We start from the raw sequence: 19,324 nt of genomic DNA, 5'->3' as shown, positions 1-19,324 counted from the left end.
TCCACATTTTTTCTGATGACTGGCAAGAACAAACCAAATCATTTTAAAAGATAAATAGAAATGGAACATATAAGTAAACCATATTTCTTCTGCATGCTCACATCACCATAAGCTAAAAGGAAGAATCCATGAGTAAGTGTACTTGAGAGAATTCCTTTAAGTACATGTTTCTATTCACAAATCAGAAAACACAATTGACTATCAGGTTTGTCAAAAGAAACATGTGGCTGAACAGTTCTATAACAGATTGCACACCAATGACAACTTTAAGGTTTTAAATGAATGTTTCTATAGTAAGAGGGAATCACACTGGCACTGAAGCTAAAAGGACCTCTTATTTCATCACCTATAAAGACAGTGGGGGCTAATAATTTGCCCAGTAAGAAGCCAAGGCAAAGTTCAGACCTCCCAACTGCTATACCAACTCTCCCCATAAAATTGCCAGAAATCCCGTAACCCATTTGCACTGACAGCAGTTTTATCCTGAGCACTAATGAGTAAAACCCAGTGTTGCTGCTAATATTTTAAGGTGAATTGTTAATATATCATCAGAAATTAATTCCTTTAAACATATAGCCAAATGGCTTACTGCTACAAGCATGATTATAATGAATAATCAAAAATTATCTAAACAGAAAACAGTTTACCAAAGTTAACAGGAAAATAAGTATTGATTTATAGTCAAAAACCTTTCATTTGAACAAACCCACTCAACCCATTAAACTGACAATCTGAACCCCAGGATCGGAGCCCTGTTAAATCTTAGCCCTGACATCAATGAAAGTTCTACAGACACTTAATCCAAGCTCTTAAACACCAAATGCACAGGGACCTATCTGCTAAGTGGTGTTTCATTCCTCAATGATCATGCATTCAACCATCACTTACCGAGTGCCACATCTGTGCTCAGCTCTGAGATACGAAGCTGGCCAAGAGGCTGGGACCTTAGGGAATGCACAGTGTTCTCAATGGTCTTTGTAAACCTGTCCTCTCCCAATCTCTTCCCGCTTTTCTCCTCCTCGATTGTGTAACATTGGGAAGATAACTTAGCTACTGCATGGTAATTAAATGAGCAAATGCATGTAAAACACCAAGAATGCTGTCTTGACACACAATATGCCTCAACTGCCATTTGGTGCAATGGATTAATTACCTACTATATGCCACACACTCTCCCTGCTACAGAGATTTGGGTTGATATGATATTGCTCCCACAAGAGGAGCCCACAATGGAGAGAGATAGAGAGGGACAGAGAGAGAGAGAGAGAGAGAGAGAGAGAGAGAGAGAGAGAGAGATGTTACTATTAACTCTACTACAAAAAGAAATGTGTACAAAATGGTAATGAGTGAACAGCTGAAATAATATAAAAAAAAGCTGTACAAACTATTAAACACCATACAAATACTGAAAATATATACACAATGTGGCATATCCCAGGAACAAAGATAATGCAGCAAGATCCTGCTAGTTTCAACTTTTAAAGTTAAAAAAGAATCAAGATAGTCTACTCTTGTTAATAGCACTAGCAATTTCATTCTCACTTTCTACCTCTGCGTACACACTTTTATGTCTTCGATGGTCTTCAGAGATGATTGATGTGCAAAAGGAGAGCCCTAAAGCACTACAAGATGTCCAATCATGTATTAAAAATCTAGCTTGTTCAGCACAGAATAATAAGGCAGGAAAACCATGCCATGACATTCTAAGGCAAAAGGGTAAGCAATAAAGTGAGAACAAAAAGAGCTCTCAAATTAATTTTTGGTGAATCATAAAATTCAGTAACCAAATGGCCTTTCCCCCAAACATTCTGTGTACCAAACATTTTATTACAATTTACCACCAAAGTGGTTCCTCCTTTCTTTTAAAAATTCCGATGACCCAGCTATAGAAGGGAAGAGGTGGGAGGAAAGAGGGATGAATTAGAACAAGGAGTGACAGGTAACCTAATACACAGAAAGTGATGACTCGGAAATAATTCTAAAGGAATTTAAAACAGTATGATGTTAGCAGGTTACTGAAGTGTCATGTCGCTACTCTACTAGCCTATCAGTCTTATTTCAAAATCCTAGAACTGTTGCCCTCCGTGTTCTCCAGGTAGAAATGTTTTCATTTCAAAAGCAGAACTCTTGGAAACAAAAGTGATACTGACATTCTAGTAGAGAAAACCAAGAGAGTTCAAAGTCATTTCCATTTTATCCCTTTTCCTCCTATTGTCAGAGAATGGGCACCATGGCCAGGACCCACCCATGTTCACGATGAAAGAGAACTGGGGTCGCTTATTAGGGCAACTTAATGTACGGAGACATGAGACCCAAGAGATTCCAGGGAAATAAGGTGGTACATAAAATAAAGTTGACATGGGTAAGATTTCAAACAGCAGATAAATAAGCTAAAGTAGCGGAACCTAGGGCGAAGAGACGACTGTCCTCCTTACTGGACAAATACCTTTCTTCTCAATCTCCTTCACTCCCGGGCTCACACACTTGCTCAGGCTGTAAAGTAAGGTGGACACACAGTGGGGCACTTCTACTTACTGCTCTGATGAAAGGCACAGAACAGGAATGTCTCCCCCATAGGGACTTACTCCCCTGAGATGAGCATGAAGTTCTCGTCCCTAGGTGGAGCTTATTCATGGTCCTTTCTCTCCAAACAACCTACCCTCTTCTCTGGAGCAGTTCTCCCCATCTTGGCAGCCTCTAAGTGAGTTTTCTCTGAGCCACCCTTCTAAAATGAAGCCTGCCTGGGGTGATGGTTAAAACTAAGCCTCGGGTGATTTCAATTAAGCACTGCAGCTACAACTCAGGGACAAAACAAACCTTGGGAGTTTCTGTGTATGGGAGCCAGACAGATTCCTATGGAACCAATGTATGCATAAAGCACCTGTTTGTAAAAACCATCACTTAACCGTCTACACAACATGGATTTCCCCACACTGCATTCTATTTCAATACCTTAATGTAGGTTAGCCAGTATTGTTTACCCTAAGAAGCCATTTTAAAGTTGCAACTTCTGTGAATATGTTTCAAGGGCAGTGTACAGTGAAAGAGGTTAACCACAATTCTAACCCACTTTTACTCTATTTCCCTCCCACTGATGAGGCACCGGGGCCCTTGCTGTATCACTCACTGAAGGTGTGGCATCTCCACATAAAGAAATGCCCAAAAAATTAAAAGGAGATATATGTACTACTATGTGTAATACTTTAAACAATAAAATAAAATTTCAAAAAAGAAACGCCCAAAAAACAAATGTTAACATTAGAAGTCTGAGAAATGATGTTATTATTTTTTCAAATAAACATAGAAAGGCACAAAATCATCATCCAGGGTTGAACCACCTACCCAACTTCTCAGCTTATTAGAAAAGCAGCTGATCAAGTTCTACATCAGAAACCAAAACACCTGTGAGCTTGCCGCTCACCAAAAATGCCGCAAAATTACAAAAATGTCACTGTCCACATGAGAGCCTATGAAATTTAAGAAAACAAAGCCAACATGCCAGTCTCCTTCCCACCTCCCCACCTCTCCCTTTTCCCAATATCAGTTCAAAGCATTTAGGCTGACAGGTTCACTGGAAGTAAGTACCATAATCAAAATTATATCGACTGTGTCCAAGAGGGGAATTGATGGGCTAGCAAACAAGTACAGGCTTAGGGTACAAATTTATAAGCTGTCTCAAAGACATGTGTCTGGTTATGAATTCACACCATCACATAAGAGTGAGGCTTTCCTATCAGAGAAGGTGGAGGGGCCAGCAGGAATTTCACACAAGTTCTATACATTTAAATGTAACTTTCGGGGGTGCATTGCTGACCACGGTCCTGAACCAACAGTTCACATTTAGAGAAGAGTTTTCTCTCCAACCCTGGATGCACAGGTGACTGCCGTCCAATCTCTCCCAGGAATTCTGAACCAGGTGAGCGAACGCTGACGAGAAGGACAAAGAGAGGAAAAGAAACAAGTACACAGCAGCGGCCAGAGAAGGACATTCTGCTTAATCATATGTTGTGTTATGCTTTACCCCAAAATAACACTGCCAGATAAGAAACTAGAGACATAAAAGAGATCAAGAATCTTTGAACTAAACAATGCGAAGTTGTGTAAATACCAAGCTGAACAGGTGTGGAGGCAGAGCACGGGGCTGGCAGAAGGGAAATGAACTGCAGTCTCAGGAGGTGCCAGCAGTTGAGTTATAGCAAAAGTGCTCCTGGTTGATTTGCATATTTGCCTTAATACGTGAATTGTTTACACTGTCCCAAAGGGACAATACAGAATTGGGGGGAGGGCAATTTACATACATGAATTCTTGCATTTTTATGATCTACTGCACTTCTCACATATTTCCCCTCTGCCAGGTTAGGGTGGCCCCTGGACCGCCTGCCTAACCACCCCCACACCCCCAATTCCCGCTGCAATGCTTATATGAACCAAAACCAGCTTCCAGAAAAATCACTGAGTTTCCTTGTTACTTTCTTCTCAGCCTCTAAATCATTACCTCCGAAGCTTAAGTGCGGAACATGGTCTTCTCACCGGCCTCACCACATGGCTGGCATGCTGCCTTCCGACTAATTCCCGGGGTGTAGCTAGTAATTTACATGGTCATCGAGTCTTTTAGGGCATTATTTAACAAGTGATCACTAAGAGCAGGTTCCACGAGCAAAGGAGAGATAGTGTCTTAATAAAAGTGTTAATGATCCATACACCATAAAACTTTGCTGTTCATGCACCGTAAGAATGCTCTGTCCATGAAATTAAAAGTGATAACTTACACAACCTACTCATGAATGAAAGGACCTGTCGGGACTACCAACAAACACGCTGGGCGCATGCTCCCTCAGGGAAGGGACCCCTGGGCTCCTGCTAGTCCTGCCTCTGGCATTGATATTCCGCAAGAACCAGCATGGCCACGCTCCGTAACAACAGCAAATTCCATTAATTCTCATAACAAGCCCCGTCATAAATACTGGCAAATATTTATAAATGAGGGAACAGTCTCGGTAGTAATAACCTTTCCAAAGTCACATGGCCTACCCATGGCTGGAGCAAGGTCATTAGTCTGTACCCTCAGGCCCTCTCCACAGACCCTGGTCCCAGAGCGGGGAAACGCTGGCTGCCGGCTCTGGAGGGATGAAGAGAGGAGCACCAGTCTTCTCCAGGCAACACTACCGAATGTGAGACTGTGGTTATCAATGGCAGGGGGTGTCTTTCATCTAAAAAGTACTATCATCTCTTCTACGATACACATGTGCATGTGTGCACACCACCCACATACACATATATACACACAGGCACACACACACACACACACACACACACACACACAGCACTCAGTTTTCTCTCATGTCAGGCCACCTGGTTAAGGACCCTTCTCATTGTGAGACATTTCAAAGCAGGATTCTTCCCACCATGTGTGCTCTGCACTATGCATGGCCCTAATTCCACACCCTCACTCACAGGGACAAACTGAAAACCAGCTGCACTCACATCCAGCACCGCTAAGTCTGAGGGGATAGGCAGCTTTGTCACTGGCCCCAAATCATGGCCAAATGTAAGTATTTGACACTTCCAAGAACAGCTCAGGCCAGAGCAAGTAAGGGGGAACGCCTCAGTTCTTTGATGCTGACCCTTCCTTCTCTAGGAAAATCCAAGCCAACAAGCACACCCTGGTCATCAGTGCCGGCCCAAAACATCCCCCCTCCTGCCGCCCGAGACTCTCACACAAGTGAGCCATGGCCACTCTGCTCACCTCAATAAACGTTCCCCTGCAGTTTACCGATGGAAATGGACCCTCTTTCGAGGCCCTCTTCTCAAGTCCATTCATGTTCACCTAGTTTTCCTTTAAGAAAATGCTAGGTTCCACGCAATATCACAATGAAAAGTAGAATTAGCGTTCACACTAAGTTGGTCTCTTGAGCCGAAACCGGTTTGGCAAAGTGGATAGAGCGTTGGCCTGCGGACTGAAAGGACCTGGGTTCGATTCCGGTTAAAGGGCATGTAATTTGGTTGCAGGCACATCCCCAGAGGGGGGTGTGCAAGAGGCAGCTGGTCGATGTATCTCTCTCATCGACGTTTCTAACTCTCTATCCCTCTCCCTTCCTCTCTGTGTAAAATCAATAAAATATATATTTTTTTAAAAAAAAAAAAAGAAAAGAAAAAAAAAGAAGATGGTCTCTTGAACAGACCAGACTTCTTTTCCTCATGTGTTCCCCTGGAGTGCTTCAACTACCAGCAAGGAGCCCCCTGGACCCTCCACAAAGCACTTAGTATCATGCCACCTTCTCAGGTGATCCATGTTTAAATACCAGCGGTTCCTAATAGGAGGCCTTCATGCTGCCTGGCCTGCCCAGCATGCAAATCCGACCATGGCCCTGCCTTGCTTCGAATCCTTCTGTGGCTCCCCGTGCCCTTAGAGTAAAGTCCAAAAGGCTCTGTATGACCTGGGGGCTGCTTCTCTTTGCAGCATCACTTAATGCCATCCTCTCCTCGCCACCTTGCCAAGCAGACCCACCATCCTCTCTCCTGCTTTGGGGCTCCTGCTACCTGCATCAGTCCTGTCTCTCCCCTTCTCCCACCTAGCTCCTCCTTGTCCTTCAGGTATCAGCTCAAATGTCAATATCCTCGGGGAGGCAGTTCTCCCAGACTACATGAATTACACAGGATCGTCTCACACCCCTCAGAGCCTGTTCCTCATATACCAGTTAAGACCGGAAGCCAATCCTATCTAATAAAGAGGGAATATGCTAATTGAACCTCACACCTTCTCAAAGATGGTGGTGCCCACAGCCAATAGGAGTAAATATGCTAATTGACTGACCCGCCCTCAAAGACGGTGGCGCCCACAACCACAAGATGGCGGCACCCAGTCCCCTCAGCCCCTCAGCCACCCAAAGCCAGCCAAAGGCACAGGCAAGCCTCAGATATCAGCTGCCCAGCCATCCAGGGCTGCCCGAGGCTCATGTAACCAAGGCTGGCCAAGGCTTGTGCTGGCAGCAGTGGCAGCAGCAGAGGTGTGATGGGGCGTCACCTCCTGCCCCTGAGGGCTCCCGGACTGTGAGAGGGAGCAGGCCAGGCTGGGGGACCTCCCCCACCAGTGCATGAATTTGCATGCACCGGGCCTCTAGTTAATTAATAACCTGTGCTTAGCGACCATCACTTCTACTACACTGGAAGCTTTGTGCGGTCAAAACCATCGCCGTCTTGCCTGCCTTCGTGTCCTCAGTGCCCAGAGCTGACTGACTGATTTTCTGAACTCGTGACTCTTATGGAAGTAATGAGTCAAAAAGCAGACTAAATAATAAATATGCCAAGATTTACGCACTACTTTTTTTTCTCTCAAAGAATGTAGCTGCTGTGATTAATAAAACTCAAATTCAGTAAAAAGCTTTACTGAATTGATGGTTGTTTTCTGCTATTTATTCTCTTAACCAGTGAGCACTAGAAATTCATCTACTGCATTACTATCACGTGAGAGACCCACCACATCCAAAATGATATCAGAAACAGTCCTCAAACTCCTTTTAATAGAACAGTTAAAAGGCAGCCCATATTGTGCCTATTGTTAATAAGGGACACTGTTTCCAAACCTATGCCAATAAAACAAACCCTTTAGTGTAGCAGAGAGTAAAGGAGACACTCTATACTGAGTTGTAAATCCTTTCGACTACTAAGCCTTTTTTTCTGCCATTCTAAGAACCCGTGAAAGTTCCAAGTTCGAATGCAGAGTGAAAAGCAAAGTTAGCACACAAGTCCCTTCACAGGCATTCTGAGTGGATCCTCAGGGGTTTAACTTGGTTCAAAAATTACCTAGAAAAACTGTTCACACATTTTCACTCTGATTGAGGTGGTTTTTGTTTTGTTTTGTTTTTTAATAAAAGATCAAGAAGCTTAAGCAAAAAAATCACTATGGGCAAAGCAATTAAATACACACACACAGTAACCTTCCATCAAATGTATAACTATATTCAAAGATATCACTTTCTCCTCATCATTCAGTTCCTGAGTCCCCACTAATATATCAGAGTCACTGTGCCAGGCGTACAGAAACAAACCCACTGCCCTGAGTTTACTGACACACAGCAGACGGCACCGAGGATTTTATTAGTCATCACAGGGTTCTTTGGGAAGGGACAGGGCAGAATGCCTAGAACAAAGCTCTGAGATGTGGTCGGAGGAATAACAGTCCAATCCAGATCTTAACACTGTCAGAAATGCAGCCCACCACCCCTTAACACCCAAAGACCCCAAATCCGCAGGCTTTGGGAAGAAGTGCTAAAGGCAGATGAATCATGTGCCATTGCTAACTCTCATGTGTTTGACATTAAGTATATAAAACTAGCACCTTTTATTAGGCTTCACTTTATTGCACTTCACAGATATTGCATTTTTTTTTTTTTTTACAAGCTGAAAACAAGATCCTCCACCAGCAAAAAGATTACCACTTGCTTTATTGTGGAGGTCTGGAACGGACCTTGTAAAATCTCCCAGGTCTACCATATATCTATATATTTAAAAGGCTAAGTGTCCGTCCAACCGGTAGCTATGACGCACACTGACCACCAGGGGGCAGATGCTCAACATAGGAGCTGCCATGTTGTGCACTGGCCATTTAAAAATAAATGGCACCATGGACCTGGTGCCAACAAGCCCCAAGTGGGACACAAGTCCCATCACCACCCTGGAGCAACACACCACAAAATCACAGCCAATGCTGCCAAGACCCCGTGGCACAAAATGCGGCCCACAGCCCAGCCCGGGAACGGTCGCTGTGGGTGCTAGGTAATGACATCACACAGCAATGCCTGCTTCCACTTTCCAGTGACGACTAGCCTCCTTGCAGTTTCTTCAGCCCAGGCACACAACTTTCTTTATAGCCAGGTGCAAACATTTTACACTGTAACCAAATGTTTGTGAAGTATTTTCACGTGCCTCATCTCATTTGGTCCTCACAGAAGTCCAGGAGTAGGTATTTAGAAGACAAGTTAGAATTCTATTTTCATTAGACAGAAAACAAAGATTTACAAAATTTAGAAACCTGACCTGACTGAAAAGAAGAAATGGTGGACTTCAAGTTTTCTCACTGCACAGAATATAGTCAAACACTGCTGCAGTTAAATATTTTACCTTTTGTTCTCCCTGTGTGATCTACAATAATAATCTGCTTTGTGTTGATATTAACTGCTTTGTTTCTGACACTTATCTGAAAGAGAAGTTGGGGTGCTTCATTGGGCAGGGAAAAAGTTTAGATAAATCAGAAAGCAGATCTAATAAAGCAAGTTTATTCTATATATATAAAAGGCTACATTGACTCATGCATGCATAATACATATGAAGTTCTCACTGGCGCCAATTGCATATGAGTGTTTCAATCTGCCATTGTCAATTGTGAATTTGGTTGACACTTCTATTATAGAGAAAGGGTGAATAGCAATATTAAAATATTTCTTCTAATTAGTTTCCTTTTAATCTGCTCAAATCTGTGCACTGGGGCACTAGTATTGTTTATAAGCACCAAAAGCTTAAAGGGCTGACTGAAGTCTACAAGACTTTGTAAATTTACATAAACATTGACAGTAAAATAATATATCAAATTACACTGTAAACATTATCAGATTTATTGAAAACAGCTTTAACAAAGTTGTCCAAAAAAGCTAGCACTGTACTAATATACTAGAAACTTGAATTTTGTGGCTTTATAAAATTCATGCAGTAAGTCCATGTAAAAATAACTTTGGAAAAACAATGACTCTCCCAAGTTAGACATAACAATTTAAAAAATCTAAATGAACCTCTTTGCATTTTATGGACTGTACTTAAACCTTTTAGTGCTTTTTACCCAGTGCCTTGCTATAATACAACCTGATACAAATAAAAACTGTTTCCCACCTTATCCTAATAAAATGGAATTGAATAGACAGCCTCAGGGTCTCTGAAAGTATACAGATTAATTATGCACAAATAAAATAAGCCTGCCCAAGCTTATACTTCCATTTCACAAATTTTATCACAAATGAACTTGAAAAATTACTATTTACTTAACACTCAATGCTATATGCTAGATATTATGCTAGGATTAAATTAGATGGTGTGTATAAAATGTCTAACAACTCTATTGCTACTATTCCCACTTAAGAGGTAAAAAACAAACAAACTGGGGCTTATGTTAGTTGAATGAGCCATAATCCCATAGCTAGTTAAAGTGGTAGAGCTGAGAATCAAGCTCAGGTCTTTCACTGAACTGAAACCTGAAACTGAAACCTCTGGAAGAGTGTGTGAGCAGAGAGAGGAGAGCTTTCGTTAGATTCCCCAAAAGCCCCCCTCCCAAAAGGTTACGAACCACTGTACCATACCATCACCAGTGTATGAACCAACAAATGTGCACTGGACTTCAATCCCTTCCACCAGACAGACTATCACTTCCCTAAACCTGAGAAAGGTGTGTGTTTGGGGGAGGGGGGGTCCGCGGGGGGGGGGGGGGGGGGGTAACCTCACAGTTTTTTCACTTTAAAATTCTCAAAGCAAATCAAGATTTCCATTTCTAGACAATTTCCCCCGCACCCCCTGCTACAGGTTACCATAAGTTACACAATAAATTGCAACAGTGTATCAGTTTACACCCAAATCTGAGATCTCACAAATATTGAACAATGTCATTTTGTCATTCCACTTTCCACAATGAGATTCAAGCAACCAATCCTCACTGGCATGGCCGGTGAAATAAGCTATCCTGATGTTCACTTCCGGGAATGTAAAAGACTGTCACCTTGGGGCCAGGCAATAAATCGGCTACAGAATCCAGGTCAAAAGTGGGGAGTTCCCAACTTGCCCTGCCTAGAATCTGCAAGACCATGGCGTGTACCAAAGAGCACCCTCCTCGCTACACACAAAACAAAGGGCAGCTAACTCTACCCTCTTCTCCACCAATGACGACAGTACATTAGAATCTAGCGGTAAATCTATGCTAAGGCATACCGCCAGCTGCCCCGCAACAAGGGTGCTCGTTTCCGCAAACTGAGGCAGGTGTCACAGGGCAAACAAATATATATATATAAAAAAAAAAAAAAAAAAAAAAAAAAAAAAAAAAAAGCATGAAAACACGTGTCTGGCATCCTCAAAAGGAGATGCAACCACTGAGGAGCCCAGGTTGAGTCCGTGGTTTGCTCAGGTAGCTCTATGGTGGGTGTGGCACTCAGCCTAACTCCTGCCATCGGGTTCCAAGAACCAATCTGAGCTTTGGATCCAAATTAAATTCCTGATCAGAAAATGGAGATGTGTACGCCTTTAAATGATTTTTACCTTGAAGTTCATTGGTCACATTATTGACTTGAACTTCAGGGGAAGGAAACAACTCACCCAAGTTGCCACAGCTCAGGAGCAGAGACAGTTCTAGAAAGCAGTCTCCACACCAGGATCCTTGCCCTCCCCTCCAGGGCAATCAGGGATGGGCCATGGGTACTGCCAGAGACCGGGCTGGACCCACCACCGGTCCTGCCAGGCTAGGACTTGGACTCCTCACGTAGATCTAGTTTTTGCCTCCAGGCTGAGGTCTCAGGGGGCTACTGTCAGGGCAATGGCCTCAGCTTGCAGAATCTCTGATAGAAAAAAAGAGACATTTACTACAGCTAATCCCATCGGAGGGAAGGAAAATACCACTCTGGCACCGAGGAATTAACTTCACAAGGAGGCTGTGTTAGTGTGATGTTTTATTTATGGCTCTGCCTCATCAAGATGACTTCCCCCGCAAGAAACGTCCAAAGCAAACAGTCTTAAAGGCATGGAGAGCCTTATGCTTCCTGAAGTGTCCTCCCTCCAACGGCGGGGGGGGGGGGGGGGGGGGGCCGAGAGGGCCCGGCGGGGAGGCCTGGGAAAGCGGGCAGAAGACACCCATCACGTGCATGTCAATGTCTAGGATGCAAGCCGCAAGTTTTGGACCAACATCCTTCCAAGGAAGCTCGGATGGGCACAGTCCCGGGAAGAAGGTGATCCGTATGAGTTTGGCGACACAGCACACACATCTGGGCACCCAGTCCAAATGGAAGGAAGAAGCTGCCGAAGGAGCTGGGAGTCCGCAGGGGGGCCGCCGCGGGGGACCAGCCAGCACCACCCGCGGGCGATCTCGGGCGGGCGGCGCCCCTGAAACGCACCGCACGGACCGCTCCACCCGCAACGCCCCACCCCTCCCTCTCACGCCCATCCCGCCAACACACTCCCCCTGGATCCCAGCGCTGGGGTGGAAGGAAAGCCACACCCACTCGGAGAACGAGATGTTAGTTGTGGGGACAAGCCAGGTCTCAGGATCGCATCCATCCGCAGACCCACGACAGCAAACCCAGAAGGCGAGAAGTTTGCCGCTCGGACGTTCTAAAAGCACACGGTCAGGCGGCTCCGGTCACTGCCCCGCTCGGGACGGAGTGCCCGGGGTCCCTCCCCTCCCCATGCCCCCGTGCGCCCAGCCCAGCCCACCCCCCGCGTGCAGCGTGGAGACCAGGCTCGCGGGCAGCCGGGACCCCGCGGGCGCAGGGGGAGGCGCGCCCACCTCCTCGTCGTGCTCCTCCTGGGACGCGCTGCTGCCTCGGGGCGCGGGCGGCGCGGCTCCTGCGGGCGGCGGGGCTCCTGCGGGCGGCGGCGGCGCGGAGACTCCGAGCTCCAGCCCCGCGCGGGTGGGAGCCCAGGCGGCGGGCGGCCGGGGGCCCAGGGCGCCGCCCGGCGGCGGCGGTGGCGGCGGCGGCCGCGGGCAGGAGAAGCCGCCGGGCTCCCCTTCCTCCGACAGAGTTTCTGAGCCCGACGAGGACTCGGCCGAGGAAGCGCCCAGCGAGGACGCGGCGGTCGCCGCAGGGGCGGGCGTCCGGACGCCGTAGCCGCCGCCGCAGCCGCGGGGCACCGGCTCGGGCGCCTCGGAAACTTTCTCCCCCATCGCCCGCCCGCTCCGGCCCAAAGTGCCCGCGGAGGGCGGCGGGGGCGCGGCGCGCACTCCGGGGAGAGCCGCGGGCTGCTCGGCTCCGGCTCGCGGTCCTGGTCCTGGTCGCTCCCGGGCTGCGGGGGAGCCCCGCCGGCGACTACATGGCTCGGGCACGGTGGCCGGAGCCCGCCGCCAAGTTGGCAGCCGCCCGGGCGCACGGGCCGGTGGGGGTTCCCGCGCGCGGGGACATGCCGGCTGCTGTCCGCGCTCGGCGGCGCCGAACGGTGCTCGCGCGCTGCGCCCCCGCCGCCGGGACTGCGGCTTCCCCAGCAAACCTGCCTGCGGGGCCGAGCGGGGCGGGGAGACGGGCAGCCGGGGCAGCCAATGGCCGGGCGGGCGCGCCGGGGGGCGGGGCCTGGGCGCCCGGGCCGCACGGGCGTCAGGTAGCGGGGCGGGGCGGGGCCGGGCGGAGGGAGGCGGCGGGTCTCCCCGGGGCGCCGAGTCCCGTTGGCTCGCTGGGGCCGCGGCCGGTTGGCGAGGCGCGCGGGCCTCCCGGATCCGAGCCCAAGGCTGGGGTTCCCAACTCAGCGGAGGCGTGGCTGGCGGTCCTGGGAGCGCCCCCGAGGAGGCGGTGAGACCTCGGAGGACTGGACTTTGTTTAGAAAAAGTAGAACCGAGGAAACTGACCAGAAGGAGAAGGAGCGCGACTTGGATGAGAAAAGGAAACACACACACATACTGTCACGCGCACACACACGCACCCACCCGTATTTTGGGGAAGAAAGGGGGAAACTTCGTGGGATAGTGAGCGGGTCCAATCGGAGCCGACCTCCAGTCCCGGATTCTTCATGTAAGCTCCTTGGACCTGTTTCCTTAACTGGAAATGGAGACAGTGATACTTGTGTGGCTATGTGCAGAATTATAGCAAACATATATATATAAAGCTTCAGCAGACTGCCTGGCTTAGACACATGGAGAGTTTTCAAAAAGACATTTTTCTGTCTTTATTTCTGTTTACAGAATGAAATGTTAAGCTTCATTTTCCTTCCTTCTCAGAATTAGGAGAAAAAACGCTCACCAAAGGCACCAATAGAATCATGTTAAGGCCCTTTCTGGGGCTGGGGGAGGCAGCTTTGGGGGTGATGGGGTGACTTGAATTACTCGGAGGCCAGCCCTCAGCGCCGCAGTGGGAAATAAATGATTCCTGACTGGCTTTCAGCTCCAGCTCTATCCCCAGCTCTGGCAGTGTGACCCGGGATATAAATTCAAACAGATTCAATTCCACAGACGTTGATTGAGATGTGTGCCAGGTGCTTGCAGGGGATACAAAGATGAATAAGGCAGGTTCTCTGCCCTTGAGGAGCTTATGGTCAAGCAAGAGATTGATGCTGCATAATATAGCTCCACTTTCAATTTTTAAAGGCTGAGCGGTGCTACAGGAACAATGTGCCATGGAGAAGAGGAGAGAGTTACGGCAAAACCAGTCACCAGGTCCTCTAGCTGAGTCCTGGAGAATCTTAGATTTCTCTTTGTCAGAACAGTTTTCCCCAAGGTCCTTAAGAACCAAAGGTCTCGGGCTGAAATCCCCTTCGGCTAATGAGCCCTTTTTATGCTATCGCGGTATTTAAAAGCGACATATCATACCAAACACTTCATCATATTGGACGGCATGCTTTGTCCTGATCCATCTCCTCCCAGAGATGAAGGGGGAGGCAATATGGTGTGACCCCATGGCCATAGCAGTCATACTGCAAAATGGACTTGGGCTCTCAGGCTTGCATTGTGACACTTCAGAATTATCTGCGGGGCTTCGAAGACCTGCTGAGGCAAAAGGAGGATTCTAAGTGACTTGGATTACTTGTGAGAGTGAGGCTGGAGAGAGAGCACAGTGGGGCAGTGTGAGTCAACCCTAGGCTGCACAATTGCTTTTCCACTCAGCAGTGTCAGCCTTTATCTGAGCCCCTATGTGGCTGATTCGCCACAGCCTAAGTGAAATGAGTTAAGCGAGCCATTCACGTGAAAGAGCAGGAGGGGAATAAGAGGCAATGACATGATCTGAACTACTAACAGGAAGAATGATAATAGCTATTAGAGTTTGAGCCCTAAGCATCGTCGATGGGTGGTCTCATTTAATCCTGGCAGCAACCTTATTAGCGTCTATTAGCCCCACTTTATAGATTAAGAAACCAAGGGTCTGCAAAGTCAAATAACTTGCCAATGGGCACACAGCAAGTGAGTGGTAGGACTATGGTTAGAACCCAGCAGTCTCATTCTGAAGCACACTTTCTAAAATAAAGTATAATGCCACTCAGAGCATAAAACTCTTTTGAGTACATATGCATATTAATTATAAATACTCGTAAGGTAGGGACTTTGTTGTCTTGATTTAGTATGTAAAACACTATAAAAGGATACTTGTGGAACAGATTTGCTCCCCGCCCCCCCCCCCACACACACATATGCAATTTACACGGCACTTACTATGTGCCAGGCAAGAGTGTAAGCACTATACAAACGTTAATATTCTTTTTTTTAATCCTCGCCTGAAGATATGTTTTTATTGATTTCTATTTTAGAGAGAGAGAGATCAATATGAGAAACAACGATCGGTTACCTCTCACATGATCCACAACTGGGGACCCAGCTCTTATTTTCATATTACATATGTGAAATGTGTGAAAACTATGGCACAGAGAAGTTAAGTAATTTTCCCAAAGTCACACAGCCGGCAAGAGATGGAGCCAGGATTCAAACTTAAACAGTTAGTATGCTTTTAAGCCCTACAGATCAAAGTCAAGTGCTGGCTCAGTATTTCTTGAATTTCTTAAGCGCTAACTCCAAATAGGCAATATATGACATTGCACTTCATGGCAATATATGCATACATACAAACATAAATTAAATTCCATGAAACAATACCTACCCTTCCTATAAGCATTGCAGTCTAACATTTTTGTGATAGTTCAATGGAAAATAAAACTGCTACTTATGATCAGCTAAATGGATGTCACACTCCACTTTGGCACACAGGCAAAAGCAGTGTACTTGATCATCTCCACAGCTGACCCAGGAGGAAAATATGACTTTGGTTTAGGTGGACAGTATCTAGGCCAGAACTGGGAAAACTCAAAGCATGACTCTTAAATAGAAGATGATCAGAAGGTCAGATTAGTTCCCCAAAAGTATCCCCATTATGCCTACAGACAATTGCTAGGGTATGGCCAAACGACTAGATCCAAGTCAGTTTTTATCTAAATCCAACAGCTCACCTTTCTTATTACTGTACTCCTAATATAGAAAAACCCTGGGTTGAAATGACCAGTAACAACCGGAGGCTGACCAACCTGAAGTTAGTGCTGGCCCCACCCCCAAGCAAGCAGTAAGGGGCAATCAGGCAGGTAGGCGGAAAGATTAGAGGTGATTAGGTAGACAGACCAGTGGTTAGGGATGATCAGGTAGACAGGCAAGTGGTTAGGAGAGATCAGGTAGGCAGACAGTCCCTCACCAGGCTGGCCCCACCCACAACCAAGCAGTTAGGGGCAATCAGGCAGTCAGACAGAGTGGTTAGGGATGATCAGGTAGGCAGATGACCCCTCGAAGGGCTGATCCCACCCCCCAGCAAAGAAAGAGTCCCAGGCCAGCCAAGCCATCACAGCCCAGCCTGTCGCCTACAGAGGGAGGCCACTGGTGGAGGGGAGAGGGAACAGCGCTGCACAGATGACAAGCAGTGGCAGCAGCAGGGGTGGGGCCAGCTGCCTGCAGCCGGGGATGGGAAAGCCCTGATCTCAGGGCAGGCCTAAGGACTGTACCCAAGGCGTCCCAGATTGTGAGAGGGTGCAGGCTGGGCTGAGGGACCCCCCGAGTGCACAAATTTTCGTGCACCGGGCCTCTAGTGAAGTTACAAACATCTTTCTCCATGGCCAGGCAAGCATCCCTCCAAGAGAACATCTTATAAATGTCCCTAATGTTAGAACTTCTCATAATGTCCCTAATGTTGGAGACTTTGGGACAAGAGATGGGTATAATAGCATGGCTTTTTTTTTTCTTCTGCAGTGTCATTGTAGACAAGAGTCAGAAAAATAAAAAGGACTTAGTCATAACTTCTGGGAAGCCAATAGTGTAGCTTCACATGGCAGAACCAGATTAGCTTACAGACAAGGAAGGACAGGGTCAGCTTACTCCAAGATAATGGGGTCCAGACTTTTCTTTCAGACATACTCCCAGTTGTTTGGTTCAAGGACATGCACCCCGGGGCACTGACAAAGTGCTCACTATGTTTTGTGTGACCACTTGCCTCAGTTCTCCTAAGTGATGGGACACATTGCCTCAGGTAATGGCTGTTATCTCTACTACGTGTGTGTGGCTCAGAGATAATGGCAAGCTCCTCTCTGAGAGATGGAGGGTGTTCAAAGACAAGTCATCACACCCTTAGTCTATTTCCAGTGTCATAGCCTTTCTCCCAAGGCTTAGGTTTGAGAATTAATACAATTGAAATCAAAGTATCTTTCTTTCCTTAAAATTAGGACATCAAAACTCAGAATGAACATTTTTGCAAAATTATCTACACTAATAAAAGAGAAACATGCAAATTGACCGTCACATTGTAATGCCAATCAGGAGTGAGTATGCAAATTAACCTGACAAAGCTGGCAGCAGCCCTGCCCCCTAGCTGCTCCAGGCCTCTGGGCAGCACACATGCAGGTGCCGAGTAGGCGGGGTGGGACCCCTACTATGAGGAGGAGGGCAGGGGGCGGAAGGAGCTACAGCAGCAGTGCTCTGGCTGGAGCGAATATAGAAGGCAGTTGCCCAAGTGAAGGCCTGAATAACGGGTGCCAGAGGAAAACGAGTGTCGGCAGCCAGGGGAAGGAAGGCCTCTTGCACAAATCTTCGAGCAATGGGCCTCTAGTAAGTAAATATGTCCCTATGTATTACATTAAAATAACCTAAAGATAGTATCTTGGTTTATGAAGATGATGAAGTTATTCACCCTTGGTAGGTTTTTTATTATGATTATCAGTAATGGATTTGCCTGCTGTTCATGACCAATGAAGTACAATTTTGAGAGAAAATGAACATTGATGAAAAGGTGGCCCTTGAGGCTACCTAGATGGGGGTTTCTGATTTGCACAAGAGGATGTAGCATAATACAGAGACCATGGTAGCTCTGTCCATCCAGCCAGGAGGAAAAGCCCTCATAGCTTTTGTTTGCCTGAGGCTCTAGGAAAGGAAAGGTACAGTACAAAGCTCCAAAAGAAAAGTAGAAGGATTTTTAAATGATTATTTAAAAGGATAGGGAAGGAGAGTAATAATGTGATTTGCAGCTGTTGGAGTCTTTGACACAAAGGTTAAAAAGAATGGGAAACTAAGCCATGTTAGCAAATTAAAATCAGCCTACAATGGGGCAAAGGGGAGGATGCTGCTGATCTCATCTCTTAGATCAAGGTTTCTCGAAGTTCTGTATGTGGAACACCTCATCAGATCACCAGGATGGGAGCAAAGGACAATGGGGTGCTGTTTCCTGGTCCCACCCAAAGATTTGGGAATCAGTATATTTTAAGCCCCATAAGTGTCAATTATACTAAAGCTAGAGATTCCTGAAGATAGTCCTAATTTGGAGATCAAAGAGCCATTTTATGAAGCAAACGTGCATGGCCCTGAAGGAGGGGACAAAAGGAGCTTGGCTGACTGTAGTTATGTCTCGTTGGACCCCTTTGTTCTTATCTCCCGGAGAACATCTACCTAAGGAAAACCACGGCAACATAGCAGCTGGACAGGAATATGCACTGAAAACAGCTGGAAAAACTGAACAAATACACAAAAAGAACAGAGGATAATGTTCCCTCGAGGATTCTGTTTAAACAAAATCCAAAATGGTGACCTATTTCCCACACAAGACTCTAATCTTTTGTATGTGTCTTCCCAAGATGGGTAAGATGGATATTCACATCTGGGATTTTTTGTTGTTGTTGCTATGCTTCCAGCATGAAATGTTCTTTTATTATCACTCTTCATTTTTCAAGAAGATTTATTCAGTACTCTTTGCCTGTTTGGCAAATAGAAGACAAGCAAACGCTTTCACTCATTTTCATTCATTCTAGTAGTTTGCTTTCAGAGTAGAGTGGCTTCCTCTTCCATGTCCACTTCTTAGAGCAATCCCCACGACCCTGTCCACCCTGCATGGCTAGCAGTTCCTTTCACCACTAACCCCAAGTAATTATAAAATAAAATGATGCTGAATAGTAATCTAACAAGTAGCAACTCTCTCCACAACCATCAGCCAGTTTGTAGCCCTAGGGGTAATTTTTAAGATTTTTGTGTTGTTATTGTTCTTAAGAAAATCATGTCTTCTAGTCCCTTACCCCTGAAAGAATGGTTTTCCAGTAAGCCATCCTAAGAGCTTCTTTACAAATGCAGAATCTCAGTCCCCAC

General features: G+C 46.4%; 1 protein-coding gene across 4 annotated transcripts in view; it reads right to left on the bottom strand.

Moving 5' to 3' along the window:
* MAST4 (microtubule associated serine/threonine kinase family member 4) overlaps window positions 1–13,201 on the bottom strand; it is a 508,313-nt gene extending 495,112 nt beyond the window's left edge. For 3 of the 4 annotated variants that reach the window (XM_084880866.1, XM_084880860.1, XM_084880867.1), the window contains exon 1: window positions 12,533–13,201. In XM_084880866.1, coding sequence (XP_084736992.1) covers window positions 12,533–12,910 — 378 coding nt within the window. In that variant the 5' untranslated portion in view covers window positions 12,911–13,201. The remainder of the gene's footprint in view (window positions 1–12,532) is intronic. The other variant, XM_084880868.1, reaches the window with a different exon arrangement.
* Window positions 13,202–19,324: the final 6,123 nt, after the last annotated feature.

The sequence above is a fragment of the Pipistrellus hanaki genome, assembly GCF_964339955.1.
Source record: "Pipistrellus hanaki genome assembly, chromosome: 4".
Lineage (NCBI taxonomy): Eukaryota > Metazoa > Chordata > Mammalia > Chiroptera > Vespertilionidae > Pipistrellus > Pipistrellus hanaki.
This window is presented reverse-complemented; position numbering and strand designations above follow the sequence as displayed.